A 23,932-nucleotide genomic window follows, 5' to 3' on the forward strand; every position below is an offset into this window, starting at 1 on the left:
CCCCGCCTGCAGGCGGCGCTGTTCTGCACGCCCGCGTGTCCTTCGCACGGGCTCAGCCAAGCCCCGCCTCCTGCTCCCGCCCCGACCTGGGGAGCCGCGCCTTCACGCAGAGGGTAGCCCCGCCCTCCTGCCGGCTCCCCGAGTGCGGCTTGATTGGCAAACGCGCTCCGTGGCTCTCGCGCCGCAGCCTTCGCCCTGCGCGGAGTGACTGGCTGACCTGGCTGTCAATCAAGGATTAGCCCCGTCCCAGCCAGTGATCCCCCTCCTGAGGGCGAGGCGCGGGCTGATTGGCGCGTTGGGCTGTCAGTCAGCAAAGCGCTCCACCCCCTCCCGGTCAGGTAGCCCGGAAGATGGCGGCGGCGGTGGCGTCCGCAGGGGCTAGCGGGGTTTTGTGAGGGGAGCGGGGCGGCGGGGGCCGATGCCGCGGGCAGCCGCGCCGCGAAGGCGGGGAGCAGCGGCTGCCGCGGGGGCTCGCCGGAGACGCTGAGAACCTTTGGCCCCTCGTTCGGCACCGAGCCTCGGGGCGGGAGCGGAGGGCATGCAGCAGCGCGGGGGGTTCGGCGGGGGCGCCGGGCGGCAGGGGGGCGGCCCGCTGCCCCTCGGACCCCGGCGCCCGCTCGGTCTCGTCCTCCTGCTGTCGCTTCTCGTGGGGAGCGGCGGGGCGGCTCCGCTTCCGCGGGCAGGTGCAGGTGAGGCGCGGGAGGCGGCGGAGCGGAGCGGGGTTGGGGGAGGGGGCGGCGCCGCGGCGGGGCCTGCGGGGGGACGCCCGGGCAGCGGCGGGGGCTCGGCGCTCCCGCTTGGGGCGCGGGGGGCGCGGTGGCGGTGAGGCGAGGGGACTGCGGCTGCCCGAAGCCCCGTCCTTCCCCCGTGCTGCGGGCAGGGCTCGGCGCTCGCCCCTCGGCGAAGCGTCGGGAAGGGCGCGGCGGGTGGATGGGGTACGGCGGCTGCGGCTCCATCCTGGAGGTCACGTCTCGTACCGGTGGCACTGAGCCCCGCTCCGGGTGACTCGGTCTCGTGGGGCTGAACTACGTGCCTCTTCGGTGGGCTTGCCGACATGCGCGCTTTCTGTAGCGGCTGCCGGTTTAGCCTATAGACACCTCAGCGGGATTATTTTCCTTATTCTGACCGTGAATCACCGGGACTCCCGTTCCTGGGTGGCGGCTCTTCAGGGCAGACGGCGTTTCCCTCCTTTCCGGTCAGATTAGTTCGATCCCCCGCCCCGTCCACTCTCTAAATAGTCGTGTAGTGCACATCTATTTGTCTCTTATATTAGGTAATGCTAACTTCCTTCTATTTTTTTGCTTATTTTCCTGTTTGTCTTAAAAGCACAAACTAAAAAACGTCAACTCAATCGTATGTGTTACTCATCAGAGGTTTATTATTAGATAGGTAACAACCATCTTTTTTATTTAGGCTATTTTGGGGCGTATTTCATTGGGGCTTGCAAACATAACATTGTATTGAGACTGAATTTTGTTAGGTTTGATTTGAATGTCTACTGAGATGCATTTCTAGCCGTGAAGAGTTGAACAGCTGAAATAGACAATATGTTCAGAGAGGAGGAGGAGGAGAAGCAGCGGGGAGGGAGAGATCTGAAGCACAGAGATTAGGTAATTTGGCTGCTGTTCCACAGAAAATATCAAAACTGGGAGTGGAACCCATACTTCTTTTATTTTGGGACCTATGCCTCTTTCCCAGTTTTTTTCTTCCCAAGAGCATTTCTGAATTGTTCGTAAGTTACTCCCTCCATCAGCCTTCTTTGAGGTCATTCTTAGTTTCTATAAAAGTAAACTTCTGAGAAAGAGAAAACTATCAGTCAAATCTCTATGTCCTTTGAGACTAAACGATAGTTTTCTCATTTATGAAATACCTGAAGTTTGTCCAAATAATGTTAACTTGTCATTAAGCCGTAAGGTAGGACAGCTGAATCAGTTCTGTATGGAGGTCTTTTCTGCCTTTTTCTGGTTTTGCTGGTAAGGCTTCCTACTGTATGAAGTAATGTGTGCAAATGGGTTTGCATGCAACATAATCTCTGTCTGCAGTGTGTCTTGTATCATCACAGCAACAGTAAGCAGTTGGAAAACTACAAGGGCTTCCCCCCTCCCCTATGAAGGGTTTAGCAGTGGATGTCAGTGAGACTGTTTTGTCTTGAACCTTCTCTGTTATACTAGGCAAATCTTATAACCTGTCTAGAAGGCAAACCTGTGACTTTATTTTGCTGGATTAAGAATCGGGAGTTGTGCTTAAACAGCTTCAGCTATGTTGTGAATTTCTCTCATATGTCCAATGACAGGTTGCTTTGATTTCCTGTATTGGGATTGGCAATTACTGATGGTCTCTGTTCTGGGATTTGGTGGTTTTTGCAGTTCACTGTAACACTCAGACTGATACATACAACTTGATAATCTTGTGAAGAATTTAGTGGGCTTTTCATAAAATAATTAGTAACTGGTTTCAGAATTATTTCAGGATTCCACAATTCTTCACCTAGCAAGTAGGGTTGCTTCTTTGGCAATGGAGAAATGTTTTGATGTGTGTTGCCCTGAGCTTGTTACAGGAAAGGTGAGAATCCACAGAAAAAGGAGGATGACTGTAGCTGTTTTGGTGAACTTTTGCGGAATAGTTCATGGAATATACCCATAATAAATTAACTTGTTTTTTGAGGAAGCCGGAGAGCAGGAAGTGGTGTTGGGCAGGTTCTAGCAAGACTAGATTGGATTCCTTGTTCAAAAATGCTTCATTTTGTGGAACTGCTGTGGAAGTCTGCCAGACAGTATGACTGGGGAAGTGTCAAGTTCCCAGGGCCTTGATCGAGGTGAATGACGACGCTCTTTTTAAGTATGGCTTTACAGTGTTTGCAGATGAAGGTGTGCATTGATGATGTGTTCTATTATTTGTCTTGCATGTTTGAGGTTATATTTCTAAAACTCATTTAATTTTTTTATTTCCTTTCAGCAATAAGAAGAGGAGGTAAAGGAAATAAGGTTTTAGGTGTTTCCTTGGAAGAGTTCACAGCAATTACTGTAGGAAATAGGAAAAACAAGATGTTGAAGAGGCTACTAGCTAAAAATACTTTTACCAACTTATATTTAATTTATTCTGTGAATGGAAGAGGAGGACACTGACATGTACGGTGATAGTTCTGAATTTAAGGTTTCCCTTTATACTGGAGGTGAGAGCTGGGTGCAGGTCTGCTAGAAAGGAGTTCATGAAGTGCTGTAGTAGTTTTGAGCCTGTGGAGGACTGATGATTTTACCTGAATGCATCAGGCTGAGATGACTTCCACTTTTTGTATTGTGTGGCTGAAATAAGGGCATTTGGGAACTACTCTTTAGCAGCAGTATTCTGCAGCCAGACGTAGTGCATTATAACAGTAGACATCTGCTTTACTGTGCTAAAGCTTTACATTCAGGCTCTCTCTCTGTTCCTTTGACTTGATTTCCATACTTGACCTTAATTCAGCTGTCTCTTCAAGAAAGCTGAAAATCTGAAGCAAGGGTTTGTGTGTAATGTCAGACAGTATTTCTGTCATCTCTGTGCTCTATGAAGTCTTTGCAAATACAACAGGAGCTCCAAAATACTCTTATTTTCCTGTAAAACTTGAATGGGTGGTAGCTTTTTTGACAGGTGTGTTTAGTTTTACGTTTGTGATGAATTAGAGTCTATTCACTTGAATTGAAGCTGCTGGACTGGTGCCTGTGTGCTTTCTTGGTTTGTGCTGAGAACCTCAGTCATGGGAGTGAAAGGACCAGTTGAAAGTCATGGCGATGAGTCCTTGCTGATGATCTTGGCCGTATGCAATCCAGGCAAAGATGCTTAGAAATTGATGTATAGTATCCAGAGACATCCATCTAGAGTATAGAGATGTTTGTACAGCTGTATCTAATATAGTCAGCTCGCCATAGATGAAAAATTAAATGGAGAATAAGTAATTATTTTTTACTAAGGCGAGTTCTGTAGCATATGTATACTCTGGGGAAAACTGTTGCTTTTCAGTTGCTTTGGCTTGATGTTTCACTTGGAGTTCTGTCAGGCTGAGGCCCAAATGTTGAGGTGGCGTGTGGTTTAGTGTGATGTAAAATGCCTGACACTTGCATATACTTAGAAAATCGCTTTTCTTATTACGGGTGAGTTAACAGCTCGGATCACTTGAAGTTAAGAAAAACCCTGCTTGTTAAGTGGGGATTTTAATTTATGGTATATACTTTTCTTGGGAGTGGTCTGTCTTTCCTCCCCCTTTCAAGCGCTAAACTTGTTTACTTCAGCCTGTATTTCTTTTTCTAGCTTCTGTCTCAGACGCCTAATAATTTTAGAGCTAGAGCTGCTAAGTTGTCTTTTATCTTTTGTTTCTATCTGTGAGTTTGTGACTCTGAGGTAAGAAGCCAACTCTTGGGCCTGCAGGGATGTTCCACACCAGGCTTTGTTCACAGGCTTGGTCTGCTTTCTCTGCCTCTGGCTGTAAAGTGTCTGGACTTTGCTCCAGCTAAAGAGGTCCTTATAGGAGGAGGTTGCTTTCTGAGGGCACTTCTCACATCTTGAATGCTTGGGTATATTTGATAATTCCTCAGGTAGCACTGCAGTGTATTAAGTTAGCAGTGATCAGAGACAGCCTAAAGGTACGTTGTCATAGCATCAGGTGCAGGTCGTTGGTTTGGAAGGGCCTGTTTGTTAGTGCTCGTTTTGCCCCAGATCATGTATAAAAAAAAGTGTGTGTTACATAGTGAGATCAGCATTCTAGTTGAAAATCACAGAAGACGAAATCATATTTGAGGGGCTACTGAACAACTGTCAAGCAAATGGGAATAGAGGTAATTTGCTGGATGTTTGCTGTAGTCTGGTTTCAGTCACTACCCGCGCGTGGTTTACCTGTGCAGGATAAAGGGGCCCTCAGGTATTATAATGCCAGGGGATACAGAAATTGTAGTTCTCTGTTTCAATTCTTATGCTCCAGTTCTGCAGCAGAAGGACAGCACAGGGAGTCCTGGAGTCTTCCTTAGATGTTATTTTGGGTCTGCCTTCCTATTTGATGTGTGCATCTACTATCTGCAGCTTGATACATTTCTGGATACAATTTACCATAGCTTCAGTCCTTTTATTGCTCTGTATAAGCTCTTTGTTTTCATTGTGCTGCTGTTATGAAAGGTCTTGAGCAACATCAGTGACACTAGAAACATTTCTGTAGAGGCTTTTATAACCAGAAATTTGGAAAGTGTGTCAGGATAGCTGTTACAGTCTACATGCGTAGTTTAAGCACAGCCTGTAGCAAGGTGTTGTGCCACATGTCACTTAGGCAAGATGATGGTGTGAAGCAAGTTAGGTCAGTGAATTTCTTCTGAGGGATCGTTAGTATGAAATGCTGGTCCAAAGTAACACCTTGTCCAACACTACTGCACTTACAAAAGTTTCCTTAATGGTAAGGAAACACTGCAGTGACTTAAGTGAGGTGACTTTTTCAGGAACTACCATTGCACCCTGAGACCTCTTTAGTATGAGAGAGTTGTAGGAAATTGTAACCGTAGAATTTTGAGTGCCATCTTACAAGCTTTTAGCCTGTAGATCAGATCCAGTTTTCCAAAATCAGTCAGTCATTCTATGGCCCATTCTTCATAGGGATCTTTCAGCTATGAATAGCGATGAGAAATAGAGCTGAATAAGCTCTTTTGGTGAAATGCTGCTTCTTTCTTTTTTTTTCCTGCATTTCTTAATCCAGTTATACGTTGGAGTTGGAAATGCATCTACTGTAAAATCAAGATTCTAGAAAATCTGGTCATGTGAAGGTTGCAGGTATGGGTTCCTTTCACATGAACAACAACAACAAAAATTAGTCTCTTCAAAACCAGTATATCTTAATAGGCTGTATTCCTGTCAAATGGTGGAAGAGATAACTTGTTTTGGTTTCAGTGCTGCTGATACTTCTGATGGTTTGAGATACCATGATGTTTAATTTTCTCATGCTGCTTTAAATGGTTGTGGTCTGCCCTGTTTCAAAAAGAAAAATCTGTAACTCCTGTGGTGCACCATTGGAGAAATGGTATAGCAGATAAAAGCATACTGTACTTGAGCAGGAATTAATTGTCGAAACCAACATCTAGCAGTGTAAAGTATGCTCAGCAGAATTTTTATTTTTGTGTGTGTATATATATATATACGTACACACTTAAGAATCAGACGGTACCTTTGCAAGATAATAATGCTACCCAGATTTTCCAGAAACACTGCCATGAAGGCATAAGGTATGTGATTATTTAGCATGTATATTTTTTACCTTGTCTTAAGATGCCTTTGTGCAAACATGAGATTCTAACACTGAAACTTCAAACAGATCTTGCTCTGTAAATGCTTGAAGTACTAGCCTATATTTAGTCCATATTAAAATTGAGCAGTATGCTGTTGTGTGAGTAATTCTTTGACATTACTTGGAAGCTTTGTAGGGTAATAGAATAAGGACACAAATGTAAAACTAACCCCACCTCACAGTTTCACTAGTTACCAGCTGCTCAGGCAACACTCGGGCCAGGACAAGTGTTCAGAGAAAATGAGGATCAGAGCTGAGTGGTTCCGAGGGTGCTGTACTACATGAGAATCCAGCATTGCCCCAGATATTCTTACCTTAGGATATGTAACCTGTGCCACTGTTGTGTCCTCGTGGGGGACTTAAATAATAGAGTTCTAGGAGAAAATCAGGATCATAACGGACAAGTTGAGTAGAGGGGTGAAATGTTTCAATTTATATCTAGAAGAATATAGCGACAGAGTAACTTGTATGTGACTTGATTTTTTAATTTTTTAAAAATTTTTTCCCCTGCTACTGTTGAAAGTCTTGTCATCTTACTTGCATCTTTTTCTAAACATGAGACTGATTTAGGTCTTGTAACAGTTTGGATTTAGGCAGGAAATAGTTTTATTGACAAACTGTAAATTACTGCTGCTTGTATTCCGAAAGATTAAATGCAAGTGTATGCAAGTAACTCCTTAACATCTTTAAGAGGTTTTTTTCTTGAGACTGTATCTAGGAATCAGGATTTTCCATAGTTGTAAGGAAGAAGGGAAAAGAAAATCAGGTGATAAAGTGGTTTTGCATAAAGATGCATTTGTAATATCCATACTGAAGGTTACTTCTGTTATACAAACTTTGCATTATCCAATATAAGGGCAGTAATAGTGTCATGAGAGGATAGGCTTTTGAACTAACTTTCTTCCATTAATGAAATTTTCAATAGTTTGTTCCAGATAATTTTGATTGTTTTAAAACTAAAAAATTTTGTTTTCTTTGAATGGCAAGAAGTACTAAAAATCTGAAAGCTGAAAAGTTCAGGGGTGGGTGTCTGTGTGTACAAATATATATATATATAAAAAGCCCTGAGAACCTCTTTAAAGTCTCTTAAGGAGTATTTTTCATATATATATATATATATATATATGTTCTTGGGGATTTGCTCAGTGAAGGAACATTTCCAGTCTCCGCCTGAAATACTTTGGGCATTTGAAGACAGTTCCAGATTTCACTAAGGTGCTGGAATTGTGTTGAGGACATCAAGTCAATGAAAGTCACCTGGCATCTTGGGAATGTTTCTTCCTGTTGTACTGGTGATGGTCATTCAAATCAAAGGGCTGAGTGGAATTTGGAGTGCCTCTCATCCTAAAATTCTCTTCTTCTCCCTGCCCCTCCCCTCCCCCCCCCCCCCGACTGTCTGAAGTGCAAATAACACTCCTTCAGAACTTGGGTTAAGTTTTTGTTTGTGTTGTATCTTAGTTGAAGGTTGATGGTGATTTGACTGCTGTTCTAATATAGTATTTTAAAGCCTGTTGTAATACGGCATTGCACAACTGAATGATGGTACTGCACACATTTCTGCTGAAACTTACTCTTAAAACTGATGCGTTTTTTTTAGCTCAGTTGTTAAATGGGGCATAGCAGGAAAAATTTAACATTACAGGAATGCAGTAACTAATGGAATGTGCTCTTGAGCTGGTTGGGGTTTTTTTGTGAAATAACAATGCATGTTGTGCTTTACCTTGTCATACAAATCAGACATTACGCAATAGATGTGTCTAAAATTGTTTTGAATAGGCTTTTGGTTTAGTATTCTACCTGTTACCTGTAGGCTTTCAGAATTTATAGGCCTGGTTATATCTGTTTTGGTTTTGTGCCTATTTAGTAGCAAACATCTGAAGATTTCAGGCAGTAAGTAAATGCAGGAGAAACCATTTGTGAGGAAAAGATAATGATCCGAATCTGTCTTATGAAGAACTGGGTAGGAGTCAGGAACACTTTCCCACTTAATTGCTAGCATAGAAGAGAATGACAGCATTATTTAGGAAAGTTGGTATAGCTTTTTCTTAAAACCACTCTAAATGAGGGTAATGTTACACTTTCTAATCTGGTTACATTAATGTGTATTAAATGCAGAGTAAGTAAACTGATTAAGTTTATGAAAGATGCTGTGGAAGTAGCTAGGTAGCGAGGTTGCTTTGGTCATTCATTAGTATTTTAAGGGCTGCTCTGTTCCGATTTGGTGTCGTAAAAGTAGCATCTCAGTTCATGATCATGTAATTTGAGGGTGTCCAAGAGACGGTTTAAGTGACTGCTGTCATGCTAGATTTGTGCTGGAAATAGTTATAGCTATTAGTGCAGAACTGCCGTTTATATGGCTGCTCTTGGAAGAAAAGAGGCTCTTGCTTATGCAGTGGGACTGTTGTCGCATAGCAACTACTGTGCTGAAAGCTTAAAATCAGATGCTCCCTTGAAATTCATGGTGCCCTAATAATGCTTAATTTATCTGGGCCTTGCACTGCCTTTATCGAAGTAGTGAATGTCTTTTATTAGTCTACTCAGTAATGCCTGTCATGTACATTTTTCTTTGTACCCCCAAGCTTAGAACTGTGTGTTGTCATGCATTTTTTTAGCCCAGTTTCCTGAAGGTTGAGATCTTAATAACATGATTAATCATGCTGAACCAAATTTGTGAGAGGCAGAGTTCAAACGTTATGGCCTTTCTTAATCTGCTAGTAGAAGAAAAGCAAGCCTGCCATCCCTCGTAGGGACAGGCAGTTATGTCTTGTCCTGTATCGTTTTGAGTGGTGGCTGTTGGTTGGCGAGTGAGCATGGATGGAACATGTGGCTAGCTGGCATGCCTGTTGCTCCTAATTAACGGTAGTAAAGGATGCCACAGGTGGATGACGTGGGTATTTAAGAATATTGTGGGAAGACTGGGAAATGGGATAGAGAAGTAAACCAGTTCTAGTGAGAAATAAAATTGTTTGCTCAGTTGTTGCGTTTGTAGTCAGTGAACTATCTTATGAACAAAGTAGACTTGAAAGAAACTTAGGGGAAGGTATAGAGAATCCTGACCTATATAAGTTGCTTTGAAATGTGCTTTGTATGAAAATAACATCTTTCTACCCCTTGAAACATTCTAATACGTAGTGAAGGATATATTCTCATGTCTATACTTGATCCTGAGAATGCCAGCATAGTTTGTCATCATTGTTTTTTCAGTGAACCTGTTCATGTACTTGCCTGTGTACAGGGTTTGACATCAGATGTACTGTGCTCAAATTTAGACTTTAGTGTAAAATTTCCTTATGAAATGGCAGGCTTTGGAGGTGCTGAAGAATCTGCTTCAATAGCTGTTAATTAAATACCTGCCTCAGCCAGGGCATTGAATTGTTTATGATACCATGTGCTTTTAAAAAGTGCGTAAGTAACAGCATAGAATCAGTATTTAATACTGTGATGCTTTGAAAAAAGACCTTATTTTCTGTGTTGATAATTTAGGACCATCTAGATGCCATTTTGAGATGGAACATTTACTAGCACAGAGTTCTTAGTAAAGCATGTTGTGTTAACCTTGCAGTAACACATATAGTAACACAGACACACTGCATCTCCTGCTTATTTTAATATAGTAGTGATATAATCCAGTCCTCTTCCCCCTGCTTAAGTAGTTTGGATATACCAGACCAAAGTAGTCTAGACTGTTTATATTAACTGACAGGAACCCTTATATTGTTGGCATTTTATAGACAGTATTTTGTGGATCTCTTTTGCAGTTCCTTTCATAAAGAACAAATTCTGACTTCTGGATAGGTATTAAGATGTAGTTGGTTGGTACTGTGTAGGGTTTCATTAGATGTGGTAGGTTTTTAAACTGAGATGATAATGCTGTGTAAATTTATTAAGTTCACTGCTTTTAGAATATATTATATTAAGACTCTTAAATTCTGCATTCATTATGAAATTGTGAGTGATATTTATTGGATTTTACCTAGGTTTCGATTAAAACTAATTAAATTTACAGTGTATTGTAAATTTTTAAAAAAAAAATGCAAAAGAGGTTACACTGCAGCAGATTTTTTCAGCACTTTGTCAAACGCCAGTTCCAATACTTAATAAGTGACTTCCATCACTGAGTATGTATTTATGCAAGCTATTAAAATAACTTATAATAAATTTTAGGCCAATTACAGGTTGCCATCATTTCATACTTAATTTTACATTCATTTTTTTAAAAAAGTGGAAATTAAAAAATGCTACTTATTAATGACTGTGAGAGACTTCAAAGTTTATCTGAAGAGAAATGGATTCTGCAATTCTTAGTAAGTAGCTCTTGTATGAGTCATCTGAGATGCTGTTCTTTAAGTGTTGCAGAAACTTGCCCGTGACGATGGGTGGTTTTCTTCTATTAAAGCATCTTTCTATGACTTTGTATGTGAAATTTGCCTTGCTTTTGGAAGTTTAGACTATTTCCATCTTCTTAATGAACTGTTAATGGTTAGCTGCCTTTTCAAAGGAGATCTTTCATTATTTATTTTTTTTTTTTAGAAAAAAAGCAACAAAACTTCATTACCTTCTCCAATTTATTACTGTTAGTTCACACAGTTTCTTTTTTGGGAATTAGAAAAGGTCTGTAAGGTTAGGAAGTAACATAATGAACAGCAGCAGTATTTTTTTTTTCTGTGTTCGTTCCAGGACGCTTAAAGGAGATGGTTACATTATGGAAAAAAGTATAACTTATAGAAAACACTTCAGATTTTTAGGCTTGATAAACGTGCAGTTTGCTTTACAGAAGGAATTCCAACCAAAATATGTTGCCTTTTTCATATAAAATAAAGTGCACATGTATTCAGCTGTCTAATGTACAATACATGCAGTTTATGATTGTTAGTGCTTGTTATGCCTTGTTGTGAGTTAAATAAACTAGAAAACTTGGCATAAGACCACCAGGAGCTTGAATCCTCCTAGTTGTTTTTGCTGTGGCAATTTGTAACACCTGGGAGGTCAAAAGTGGGATCCTAAGTTGGAGTGAGCACGATAATGTTTATGCAAATACATGTTGTGGTCAAGCTGTTATAGTTGTGCCCCATGTAGGGCATAGGTGGGAAGCTCATAGGTGGAGAAAACATCTTGTGCTAAAGCACCTAATAAAATTGTGGTTTTTCAATTCAAGACCTTGTCATGTCTCTGAAAGCAGCAGTAAGATTGAAAGCAGTAAAGCAAATTTTAAAGAATTGCTCAAAGGTTTGGTAGAGGGTGGTCAAAAAGAGCATCTAGAAGAAGCGATGGTATTTGGAGCAAGGGAGGGTGCTCGTCTCCTGTAGGGAACAGGAAGAGGCTGTGAAATTCATGTCAGCCATGTGGGCATCAAAAAGGAAATGACTGTACCATAAATAACCAACAAAAAAATATGATAGATTTTTTTGGCGCGTTTCATGCATCTGACAGCTGAGGTGCCTTATACCTCCCTCTTAAGGATCTGGTCTGAAGTTAGTCTTCAAATAGCAGTCTCTTAAGATGTGCTAGTAATGTGTTCCGTGAATAATAAAAAATGCTCTTGGTGTCCAAGTTCATCATGTACTGATTTACTTTTGCTTGGCTAACTTTCCCAATTTCCCTGTCCAGTACACAGGATGAAACTTCTAGGGGATTCAGGAGTCTTGATCTCCTACTGGGAGGAATATATATTGTAATTGTGGTGGTGAGTTCCGGGGTGTTCATTAGTCAGGGAAATCTGCGTCTGTGGTGAGCTGACTTTCCATTTCAGTGAAGTTGGTGGTGAAGGTGAGGAAATTGTCTGGAAATTAAGTGGGGAGGTTTTGGAAAAATGTCTGCTATTTCAACTAGTAATACCTGGTAACAGAAATAGGTTTACTTTTTTTTGTAGTAAAATTACCTTTTACTGCTTGGCTTCAGTTAGAAGTTCAAAGGAATAATTTAAATTTTATCTAACTTAATGTGTGTGTGTTACAGTAATTTAGCTAATGACTTCACAGAATGCTTATATTTGTGGTTTAGTTATTTTTCAGTCTACTTGGATTACTGAACATCTGAAGGAAGTAAACATAAATCGGCTGTTACCTTCCCTTTTTTCTTGTTGATGCTTACAAATGGAAAAATATATGGGTGTTATGTAGGCGTCTTGATTTAAATTAATATAAATTATTCTATTGAGCACCCTTTTCAGAGATTTTTTTTCTTTTTCCTCTTCAAAATTTTGACTAAAAGGTGGTGAGTTGCCTCACGTCATGGTTGATGAGTGTTTGAACAGTACAGAACATCTACAAATGGCATATTCGTATCCTCTAATGAGGTTAGAATGCCAGAGCTGTTGTGGAGACTGGAAACTACTAGTATCACTTATTTGAAAACCTTCTGGGTTTTGGTTAACTTTTATTGCTGTGTAGACAATATTCCTAATTGTACAGAAAATGTGTGATCTTCCAAAAGTATGCTAGCATTCTTTAAAGCAGTCTTTTGATTATATCAATTTATGCTTTACATGTAATTAAAATAACTATTTTGTGAGTTTTCTGTGGAACATGATGAAAAGCTTTTTCTGGAAATCTTATTCCTTTTTGTAGCTTTTTTGAAGGTTTAAAAGGTGTGTGGACAACGTTTGTATGTCCCTTAACTAGTGATCAGCTTCTGATTTTCTTTAGTTTTGAGGCCTCATTCATACTGTATTCTGTTGCCAGACATTCCCATTGATACTCAGACATTCCCATGAAATCCAGTCAGTCCAAGTCACCTGACATTATTAAACTCTAACATGGATATAATATCTAAATATATTTTAATCAGATAAGGTCCAACTACTCTTCCAGTCCCAATGGCAGTACCTGTAAAAAGAGGTTTAAAATGAACCACCACCAAAAACCTAGGGAACTACGTATCTTTGTTCTCTACTTAAGATGAAAACAGGGATGAAAATCAGTTTAATTCCCCTGGCAAAGACTTAAGATTTTTATAAATGCCATTTGAGGCTTTTAATCTTGTGTGAGTAACCTGACATAATCATAGAAAATGTGTTGTAGAATACTCATATATAAAATTCTGGAAAATTATTTGGAAGTATTTGCAAAATGGTTAGGGATCTAAAATTCTTGAAATGGAGGCAAATCATTTAATGAATCAGAAGAAATAGAAATTGGGGTGGAGCTGATTAGATCTGTTGCACTTGTGAAAGCAGCTTTTATATTTAGCAGACTGTCATGAACGTGTTTATTGAAAGAGACAGTACTGCCTTATAGAAATATATTTTAAATTTGTATGCAGTTTAAGTGAAAATTTCTTCTAGCTGCCTTTTCTTCTAGGACAGGTTTTTTAGCTCATGGGAAGTGTCTTCAAAAAGACCAGATTTCTAAGATCTGTGTTTAGACACCTATATAAATTTGTAGATTTAAACAGAATCCTGGGGCTTGGGAGTGGCACTGTTATCAGCTACTTCAGTAAATCATGTTGGTTGAGGCCTCTTAGCTTGAATCAAGTAAGTCCAGAATGGTGCAGGCAGGTGGTAGAGCACAGATATATTTTTCCGGTGTGTCCTTTCTATTTAGTTTCCTCTTATTTTTTATCATATCCGCAGGGTTAAATGTTCAAACACCACCTTTTAAATAAATGCAGACTGGAAATATGTTTTGAAGGAACTGCTTTAAATGTTAAACATCTATATAATACTACATACTGTTTATTTCTAGGTGAAGGAGCTACAGCTCAAGTTCCCTCATCTTTTGTGATTCTGTCTATGTGTACTCTAATAGTACTGATAATACTGCTTGCAAACTGTGTCTCCTGCTGTAAAGACCCTGAGATAGATTTCAAGGTAAGCATCTGAACTTAAAAAGGTGTATGCGAGTGGCATTCTTAGCTGTATTCTGGGATCCAGAATGCTTGATTATTTGTGCTAATACTCTGCAGTTATTGACACTTCAGTGTCACTGTAGATTCTCTCTTCTGAAATAGCCAGCCACTGTGTTTATACATGCTGTGAAGTCTTGCTGCAACCATTTAAGTACTTGGTCCGTGCTGCAGTAAGGATCTTTAATGTCTTTTCAGAGTCATTACTAGCTATTGGGATTAGTAGTAAAAGTATACCCTTGAGACAGTTTTGCTGTAGAGAATGTTTGTTGCTTTTCTGTCTATTCTTTTGATTTGTTTTCCTTAGCCTGCTGATAGGGTTTAAAGACACTATTGAAAAAAAATACTGAATATACATATCCACTGCAGCAAAACTTGAGAAATTGTCAAAATCGGAGAAGAGTTACTTTTGGAACATTGGTTATCAGTGTTCCTAAAATGGAGTTTTACTCTCATTTCTAAATGGAGAGTATTTGGCCTCAGCAGTTCATGTTTATTCATTTAAAGCTAGATAGCATTTAAAATAAAATAAAAAAAACCCAAACAAAAATCCAAAATAAACCCTTTTTGTTAAAAGCAATACTTGATACTTTAGTTTCTTTAAAACAATAATAAATTGAAAATAAGGAATAGAAAACTACCAGCCTGTCAGTGTCCTTGGAAAAAAGTTAAGCTTCCTTAACGTTGCTCATTCAAACTAAAAGAAATGTATTAGTGCTAATTTTAAGAAAAAGATCAGCTTGTTTACTAAGATACTTTCCTGCCCCCCCCCCCCCCCCCCCCCCAGGAATTTGAAGATAACTTTGATGATGAAATAGATTTTACACCTCCAGCAGAAGATACTCCATCTGTTCAGTCTCCAGCAGAAGTGTTTACTCTTTCAGTTCCCAATATTACTTTACCAACTCCCTCCCAGTTTCCGTCTCGTACAGGTAAATTACTGCTTTTTAATGAAAAAACAAAAGTAGGCAATTTCAGTGTCAAAAATGAAGTGTAGCTGATTGATTGACTTTACTGTAAGAAATTATTACAAACTTACATAAACTGAGTAAAAAAGTATTTTGTAGGGTGTAGGATGAAATGTGAAATATTATTTCATAAATGTTAACTTATGGCAGGGTGCCACATAAGGTAGGTAACTTAAAAGAATGAAAAGTAGCTTAAATAAATCTCTCTAGAGTGCTTTTATTATGCCTCTATATACGTAAAAGGTTTGAAGTACTCTAGGATGTTAGTGACTTCTGCTTTTCAGTGGTTTTCTTCATGGCTAAGTCGTCATTGGATTTTAGCCATTAGCCTTGAGTGGAGCTAAGAGTGAATCTCTAACTTGACAGCAGAGCTGCTATTTCAGCTGCATCAGTTTCTTAATGTCACTGTAGACTTTTCGTGCTGTAAATGTGTATATTGGTCATACAGAGCATTAGGTTTCTTTTCCTTGTGTGAAAGGTTTTTTGGAGTGTGTTATTTAAAATACAATTTTTGTAAGAGAAAACTTAGGCATCTTAAATATTACAAGCATGGCTTAGCATAAAGTAGTTGTTCTCATACTACTTCATGTGCAACTTATACATATATTGCTTGTGTTGGTTAACCATTAGATATTCAGGGAAGCTTCTAGTAAATTTCTGTACCTACAAATTTCCAGAAACTGTCAATGTGCCTTTAATACAGAAGAAATGTTACTCCTCAGTGTTTTAATGAGTGAGGGAAAATTATCTGAAGAATTTTGTCAGCTCTCCTACATTGCTGTAATTGTTAAAACTATACCTTCTGTCACTAGAAGTTATTTTGCCACTAGTGAGGCAGTGTACTTGAGTAAGGTATACTGGTAAAATTGTAGTTGTGCTATTACAGCCTTCTCCATGCTTAGGAGCACATTGACAATATACTATACAGCTATGGTTGTTCCAGTAAAATAATACTGGTGTAAATGTGGCTTATGAAAACAAAAATGTGGGCTAGAATTCTCAATCAGACAAGTAGTAATGATGGAAAGTTTTTGTGTACATCTATTCATTGGTGTTCCTGACCAATTAAGCAGCAGAGGGATAAACACTGCTGAATCTTTTCTGTAGTGTAGAGTCTGCCATTGTAACTGTCCATCCTCTGCCAAGATCTGGGTCTTGTTTTCTGTCCTCTCCCTCTCTGGACTCTTTACGTGAAGTATTTTTAGTCAGAAAATGTCCTCTTTCCAGATGGTAGCTATAAGTAGGGCAGTTGGGCTGAAGAATAAAGCAGTCTAACCCTTTCCCTTAAAATGGTAACTCTCTATATAACTATAAATGTTAAGATCTATAAGCCATGAGTGTTGTCTTGGTTTTCAACTCTTATTTACATAGGAAACTTTTGAAAGTAGGTTATTTGCTCTACCCAACTACAGTGTATGATACACTTTTATATTAGGATTAGAACTTAGCCTTTTTGCTTTCTTACTGAATGTGTTAAAAAAAGGAAAGTTTACATTTCATAAGGAGAATCAATGTGTAGGGGGTGCATTCTAGTATGGTTTAGAAGCTGGAGTTGAGAAAAAGTTTCATTTGGGTGCTATTGTCAGAACGTTACCTTTGTACTTTATCTATGTCTAGCTAGGTTTTGTTGCTTGGTCTGAATGTATGCATGTAATTGGGAATAAATGTCGTAGAAGCTTGCATTATTTCCTCGACAGTCGATAACTTTGGCCATCTGAGTGGTTTGATATGTGCTATGTTTGTTCTGTTGTGTGTGACAGATGGATCAAAGTCTCAAGTTTCACGTCAGAGTCTAAACTACATCCAGGAAATTGGAAATGGTTGGTTTGGAAAGGTGAGAAGTTACATTTTAATACTGTACTGCTGTTTTGAGTCTTACTCCTAACTGACTAGGCTACTGTATTTCCTTTAAAATGGTACTCAAAAAAAAAAAAAATAGTAAAAGCATAAGAAAACCTGGAGTTGAAATTAGATGTTTCCTTGCATGCACTCTTTAGCAGTAGTCACAGTGCTGAGCAGTGCTTCTTTAATTTACGTGTAGTTTCTTACTAGAGTCACTTACTAGGTAGACATTCCATTTCTGTGGATATGAATTAATACATTCCTGTTATTACCAATTCTCTCTAGAAAAAACCCCACCCTTAAGTAAATAAGTGGTCTTTGCTAGAAAACATGTTTTCTGAAAGTTGATGTGTACATCAGTTGTCAAGATATATTAAGTATGGGTGTTTAATTATCAAAGCTCTGCATGCGTTGACAAAAAAAGCCAGAAAATCTTTCTTACAGTGTGGTTTTAGCTCTTGTTTTTCCTTGAATAGATACTTAAAGTTTTTTCTCTCTGTTTAAAGACACAATGGTTATCTTTTTTCAGGTTCTGCTAGGAGAGATCTACACTGGCACTAGTGTAGCAAGGGTAATAGTGAAGGAGTTGAAGGCAAGTGCAGGTCCCAAGGAGCAAGAACAATTTTTAAGAAATGGAGAGCCATATTAGTAAGTAATGTTTCACACTTGGTTAACTTACACACTTCATATGAATTATGGGTGTTTCTTTTGTTCAGTGTTACTGTCTCTGCTTGCCCTCCCTTATAAGTGAAATTAAAACTGTAATTCAATTCAAAGTGAGAAAAAGTTGAGTTTGCTTAGAAATAAAAATAAGGTCTTCGCTTAAATGCGTTTGGTAGTTATTGCTCATGACTTGAGAACACACTTGGTTTGCTTTATCTCATTTTCTTCTATAGCTGTTTGGAGCAAAGTCCTGATGTTGCCAAGTAACTTCATGTGTAATTACTTGCCCCTGAGAAATGAGGTTTAACTCCTGTACTTGGCTTTCCTGCTAGAAGCAGGGGAACTGGCAACACTTTGTTATCAGATACTCATTCATTTCTTTGAAGTTACCTTTTTCAAAAAATTAAATACAACATCGTAGTAAACTAATTTGTTCAGGTAGGCTTGCAAGGAGGTTTGTGCACCCGACCTTGCCCCGAGAATCATACAAACTTCAGTCCAGTAGTACTCTACCATTGAGAAATCATTGATCTGACTGGAAATGTCAATAAAACATGATTGTTTGGTGTTCTCTTCCTCTTGTGTTATGCTTGGAGGATACTTGCTTCTAGGTCTTTATGTACTGGAAATGAATTTGGTATATTAAAGGGAGTGTAATTTCTCTTCCTGTATTTTTGGAATAGTGAGAATTCTCTGAAGAGCTAACTGCCACAGGTTAATGGCTTTAGTAGATGACTGGAAAAGGTAGGCATATTGTAGTCCACTAGTCATACCTCACCGAGTGGATTACCTTACCTGAATATGGTACAATGAGTGATCATAGAGAGCTTTCTGTTCTTAATGCTTTCTGATGTCCTAGTTATATTTGCATTTAGGTTTAGATTGTTGGCAGCTGTCAGAAGAAGAAATTTTGTGCCTTCTGCTGCATTGGCACAAGTGTTTTTGAAGCAATTTAGAAAAAGTAACTGATCTGGCTGGGAGCTATCCTGGCTACAAAAGGTTTAGCTTTTAGCCAGATCAGCTCCTTGGTGTAGTTCACAAACCAGTTGCATGCACTTATTTTTGGTATAAGGGATGGTGGGAGGGCGGGTGTGACTTTTTCTTGTGGCAGTGCTGGCTTTCATGGTTTTGACATCCTCTGAGTTTCAGCTGCCTTCAGTGATATGCTGCAGCAATACGAAGGAGTTTTAAAGGTGCAAATGGAATCTGTGGCCTTGGATAATTGTACCTTCCGTTTGTGCTGCCCCCGCCCGCCAATGTTATGTGTTGAAACTTCTGGTAGGGATTTCTGGTAGGGATTTGCATTATCCTGCAAATAATGTATAGTGTGATCTTTCTGGCTTTAACTGTTATCTTTTCACTCCAGCATTCTTCAGCATCCAAATGTTCTCCAGTGTATTGGGCAATGTGTGGAAGCTATTCCTTATCTCCTAGTTTTTGAGTTCTGTGACTTGGTAAGTACACTTACACAAAAGGCTACCGTTGTTTTTCCATTGGTGTAAATTCTGTAGTATATTGCCCTTCACTCATGAAATAATTCTTTTTCTTTCTGGGGCATTTTTTGAATAAACAGAATTTCACAAGACAGGCTTGTTTGTTTTACCTCAAGTGTAATTTTTTGTTTATATTCTTTTCAATTCATCATGTAAATTCTAGGTGCTTGTGAATGTTCTGAAGAGGAAAATAGCTGTTTGTTCTTTGATAACAGAATTACTGGTCTGTCTGGGTCTGCCTACATCATATAACAGGGAGCTTGGAGGGGAAGGAAGGTCATAGGAGGAAGCTTTTTATTGTGGTCCAGTATCACATGCTCACATCACCTCCTAAATTCTATTTTCTGTCTGTGCAATCTTAATGTGCTTTTATTACCATTTCCATAAAAATGTTAGTTGAACAAAATTGAGGAAAGAATTTCCTCCCTGCTGCCTCCCTGCCTCGAGAGCACGCAAATTTTACGCGTGATGTGCAGCTTTGACCTAAAATACAATTGTGGGCTCACTTGCAGATTGGGTAGTGTGTATTCTAATGGATAGAATTTTCAGTATCATCCTATTGTCATCCTGTTCTCTTACTGATCTTTTCTGTTACTGTGTTCTTCTCTTCCCTACTTCTTAACATTCTTTTTTCCCTTCCCACCCAAAGGAACAGCCTTATTATGCTTCCTGAACACCAGCAGAAATGTGAAGAGCACAGTGAAAGGTGTTCTCACTGCTTTCTGCTCTACTGTTAGTGCCACAAAGGCCACTGAAGATGGGAAGGGTAGTCACGCAGAAACCTTGCTCAGCCACTGCATTCCTGGGCATGTGTTGGAATTCATGTGAATGCTGTGAGAAAGAGGGTGTTACACATGTATAGACGCTTTGAACTGTGCCCAGTATACAACAGAGTCTCCAGAGACTAAAATTTGGATATGGCCATGGAGCCATGGTCTGGAAAGACTTGAGTTGCTTTATCGAAACATAACACATTATTAAAAACCAGACAAACCCAGAACTCCAGGTGGCTATCAGAACATTGGTTCAATAGCTGCTTCTAAAGTTTGTGATCTAGATATCATTCCTTGGAAAACGTCAAGGCAAATTAACTCAAAGTGCATGTATGTTATTAGGAAACAAGTCTTTCAGAACAAAAATAGTTTGCATTTATAAAATTCAGTAAGATCTTTTACCAGCTTCACTGCTACTGAATTTTCCTTTAAACTCAGGTGCACAAATATGGTTCTAGTTACGTCACTTGCCTCAAGCAATTTAAATGGGTTAACACTAAACTTTTGAGTTTTCTTGAGAAGCATCAGTTAATCTGTGACCTTAAATAACTATCTTTGTCATTACTGCTCTTTCACTCAGATTTATTAGCTGTGGTAAATTAATGAGGCAGAAGTGCTGATAAGATAATTCTTTTCTAAATGGAAGAAACGCCTGAACGTTTTAAGTGACTGATCAAAGTGAAATGTTCTGGTTTTGCTAAGAATTAAAAAGTAGGTGCCTAAGGTTAACCAGATAATGTTTTTTATAGCGTTTCAATATGTAGAAATAGAATATTTCTTACCAGTTTTTAAATGTGCTACTCAGATTGGAGGTTCTTTAAAATACCCTTGAAAGAGAATTGTGTTTTACAGAGTCTTAACAGATATGCATCCATATCAGATTTAGTTGCTGCCACGTTTTTAAATAGGTATACTATTTAATCCAACTTTGAATTTGAAGATGGAGTAACTTTTAAAGATTGCCCTACTTTAAGTATACAGGAAAAAAAATATCCTTGTTTGATGCCTGATGATTAATGCCAGAAATTTTCATGATCCTGTAGAGTAATCTGGAGAGGATTTTACTTAAGGGGATAAAAGAGATTTTCACTTTAACAGGGGGCACTAAGCTTGACAGCTGAAGTGGTAGTTTTATAAATTCAAATATAGTTGGGTGATTTCTTTGGAATGGAAAATAAATGTCTGTGCGGATTTCAATTCCAAGTGAATTGGAACTTGTTTTTAGAAAATTGTGTACTGTAGTGAGTTAAACATGACTTTCACACTGGAAGTCTGGCTCACTTAAAGAGCTCTTACTTGTTAGAGCTGAGTAACGCTTCGACATCGTAGTATTTTATTCACTGTGCACACAAATATGCAGGGGCTAGGCAGACAAAACTGTGTTCACTTTAACAGTTTTATGCAGATGGAGATAAGTGCGGTAAGTTAGCTCAGTATTGCTGTATGTCACTAATTCTTCTTGTAGTCCCAGGGCCTAGTGTGGGAGGTAGCAGTATCAGAGTGAGGGGAGAGGAGAGACATGAAGAAGGGAGAAATGTGAAGGAAGCCAGACGGCACCATTTGGAATAGAAGGTATGGCTGGATAGCTTTTTTTTAGTAGACAGGTTTTTAGTGGAGTGTCAGTAGGCTGATATTCTAGAAGCTGCTTTTTATCACTGTGGCTGGGGTAGCAGTTACTCACACTTTTCAGGCATTCTGTAAGTGATCTCAAAAGCTGGTAGCTTCTTTTGTACCTTTTTTTTCTGAATTGGGTAGATGAGTGGTATGGAGGTGCTTCCAAAACAGGCAAGAGTCTTGATTCTTCAGCACAGACCGCAGGGGCAGATGCAGTTGAAGTGGTTGACCAAAGGTTCTAGTATCTGTGGTGACTATGTATTGTTCAAATAGGAAGGATGAGAAACATGTTCCTGTTTTGCTAGCAGTAGCATAACGCTATGCTAAAGCTCTTTGCCTTGCGTTACTGGTGCTGTATATGTATATACAGCAAAGAATAATTTGTTTTAATCCCTTGTATTTATGTGATTAAGAGTTTGATGGTTAAGAAAAAAGTGGCAAATCAGCTGTGTTGGATTTGAAATTTAAATATCTTCAGGGGACAAGTTCTTTTGAAGCTCTTTTCAGTGGTGTAGACCTCATTTTGCAAGTTTGGCATATTAAGTAATGAAAAACATGGCTATTCTACTGACGAGCGCAGACTAGAGTGTATAGCAGTTGTTTTCTCTGCACTCCATCAAATTCATAGTCTATCACAGCATGTCCCTCTTCTGCAACTTTTCATACTAGGATTTAGAGCCTTTTTAGGGCTGCTTGACCTTGGCTGCTCAGGCAGCCCTGTTGGATTATCAGTTCCCAGGCTCCTTGGCACTTTCAGTGGTGCTGAATGTCATGCAGGCTGGCTTACTTGTTTTCTTGGCTGTATAAACTACTTGTACTTTTCTGTTACCTGAGATTGCTTGGTTGTACATGCAGTAACTGTATTTGTTAAAATTTAGCCTGTTTTATAACGTAATCCAAGTTACTCTATGTCCCTGGCTCTGCAGAGCTGGGCAAGAAATGTCAGCAGCACATAAGTGATTTAAGCTTTTAAATCCTAATTTTCCTTTACCTGTGTTAGAATTGTTTAAAAATGGTAAATAAAAGAAATGCTCAATAAATTCTTAAGCACACACACACCCCCCCCATATTAGTTTGCTTAGTGTGTTGGTGCTGTCCTCTATGAATAGTTAACTGTTCACTGTTAAACATTGTAGAATGATGCCAGGTTAAAAATAGTGGTAGCTGGCTTATAACTTTAATATATTACTCAGCCATGTGTGGCCAGCGTTTTGTCAGTATAGCAAATCCCCTAATGAATTGACATAATTTATGAGTAAAGGAAAGTTATTCAAATGTGGAAGTTTTATGTATATTGTAAGCCTGATTTGCCTATCAAATTCTTACAGAAATTCTTCACGTCTTGCAATTCCCTGAGCAGATGAGATCAGCAGGATGCAGTATTTGCCTGGAATGCCCTGTAGCTTGCTTTAGGGATGTTGCTGTTAGTGGAAGATGCCTGCCTGTAGTGGTTGGTTGTCTCCTCTGTTTGGGCTTTTTCTGATTACTGCCACTTGAAAACATTATCTTCAAATCAACAAAGAATCTTTGCACTGAAAACTTCTTAACTGAAGAGTCCAACAAATCTGTTTAATAATCATAGTCAATATTGATATGAGGCAAATGGGTATCTCTGGTGTGTGTTTTTAAAAAAGAAAAAGGAGGTTGAAGAAAAGAAAAAGGGGGTTGACAATTCATGAAAACTTCAGAAATCATGTCTGTTGGGTTCAAAGACTGTGCTCTCAGAACTGTTTAATAGTTCTTAAATGTACGTATGTCTAAACAACTTTCTGATGGTATAGGTGCTCTATACCATACACCAGTTTGAGGCATTTTAATGGTATTGACTGCAGGTACTTACAATGTGAAGCAACATTGGAGGGAGGAGGCAGGGGTAGTATTTTCAGTTGTCTTAAGAACTTCAGAAGGGGTGATTATGTGGTATTGTGTGACTTGGCAGGTAGCTTTCCAGCTTGGTAGAAATTGTTAGTCAACATAATTTGGTAACCTCTTTATACTTTTAAAACCCTACCATCTGTACCTACTGGTTTAAAAAGTCATGTCAGCTATTTGTTTGGGTGCTCATGTGAACCAAATGCAGAATTTGCACAAACAAGAGAACTATCAAAGAGACTGCATGTAAATACGCCCCCGGCTTCTGGCTGCTACAGAGAAAAAGCATGGGAAGACTGACTTACAGAGATGGCTGAGCTGATCCTGACTAGAACTGAGAAGGATGCGAGGAAAGGCGGAATGTAGTTCTTCATGTAGTCCCAGGAGAGGAGGGAAGAGGCAGAGTGGCAGAGGAAGTTGGAGAGAAAGCAGAGCCTTCCTCAAACATGATTCTTGAGCTTTTTATACTTGGGTCTCTGCAAGTGAATTTTGTAGAACTGTATTTATTCAGATATGTTTAACCTTTCATATTTACTGTGTTTAAAAGTCTGTCTTATAAAGGGCTGGGTT

The 23,932-nt window shown here is 39.3% G+C and overlaps 1 protein-coding gene across 2 annotated transcripts in view; it reads left to right on the forward strand.

Annotated features, from left to right (window-relative positions):
* Positions 1-346: 346 nt before the first annotated feature.
* The window catches only part of LMTK2 (lemur tyrosine kinase 2), a 42,567-nt gene continuing 18,981 nt past the window's right edge, over positions 347-23,932 (forward strand). For both annotated transcript variants that reach the window (XR_008747395.1, XM_055805525.1), the window contains exons 1-6: positions 347-689; positions 13,978-14,102; positions 14,925-15,069; positions 16,866-16,939; positions 17,477-17,595; positions 18,977-19,064. Coding sequence is in view for 1 of the 2 variants with exons in the window: in XM_055805525.1 (XP_055661500.1) it covers positions 539-689; positions 13,978-14,102; positions 14,925-15,069; positions 16,866-16,939; positions 17,477-17,595; positions 18,977-19,064 (702 nt within the window). In the remaining variant the exon portion in view is untranslated. The remainder of the gene's footprint in view (positions 690-13,977; positions 14,103-14,924; positions 15,070-16,865; positions 16,940-17,476; positions 17,596-18,976; positions 19,065-23,932) is intronic.

This window comes from Falco peregrinus, chromosome 5 (genome assembly GCF_023634155.1).
Source record: "Falco peregrinus isolate bFalPer1 chromosome 5, bFalPer1.pri, whole genome shotgun sequence".
Taxonomy (NCBI): Eukaryota; Metazoa; Chordata; class Aves; order Falconiformes; family Falconidae; genus Falco; species Falco peregrinus.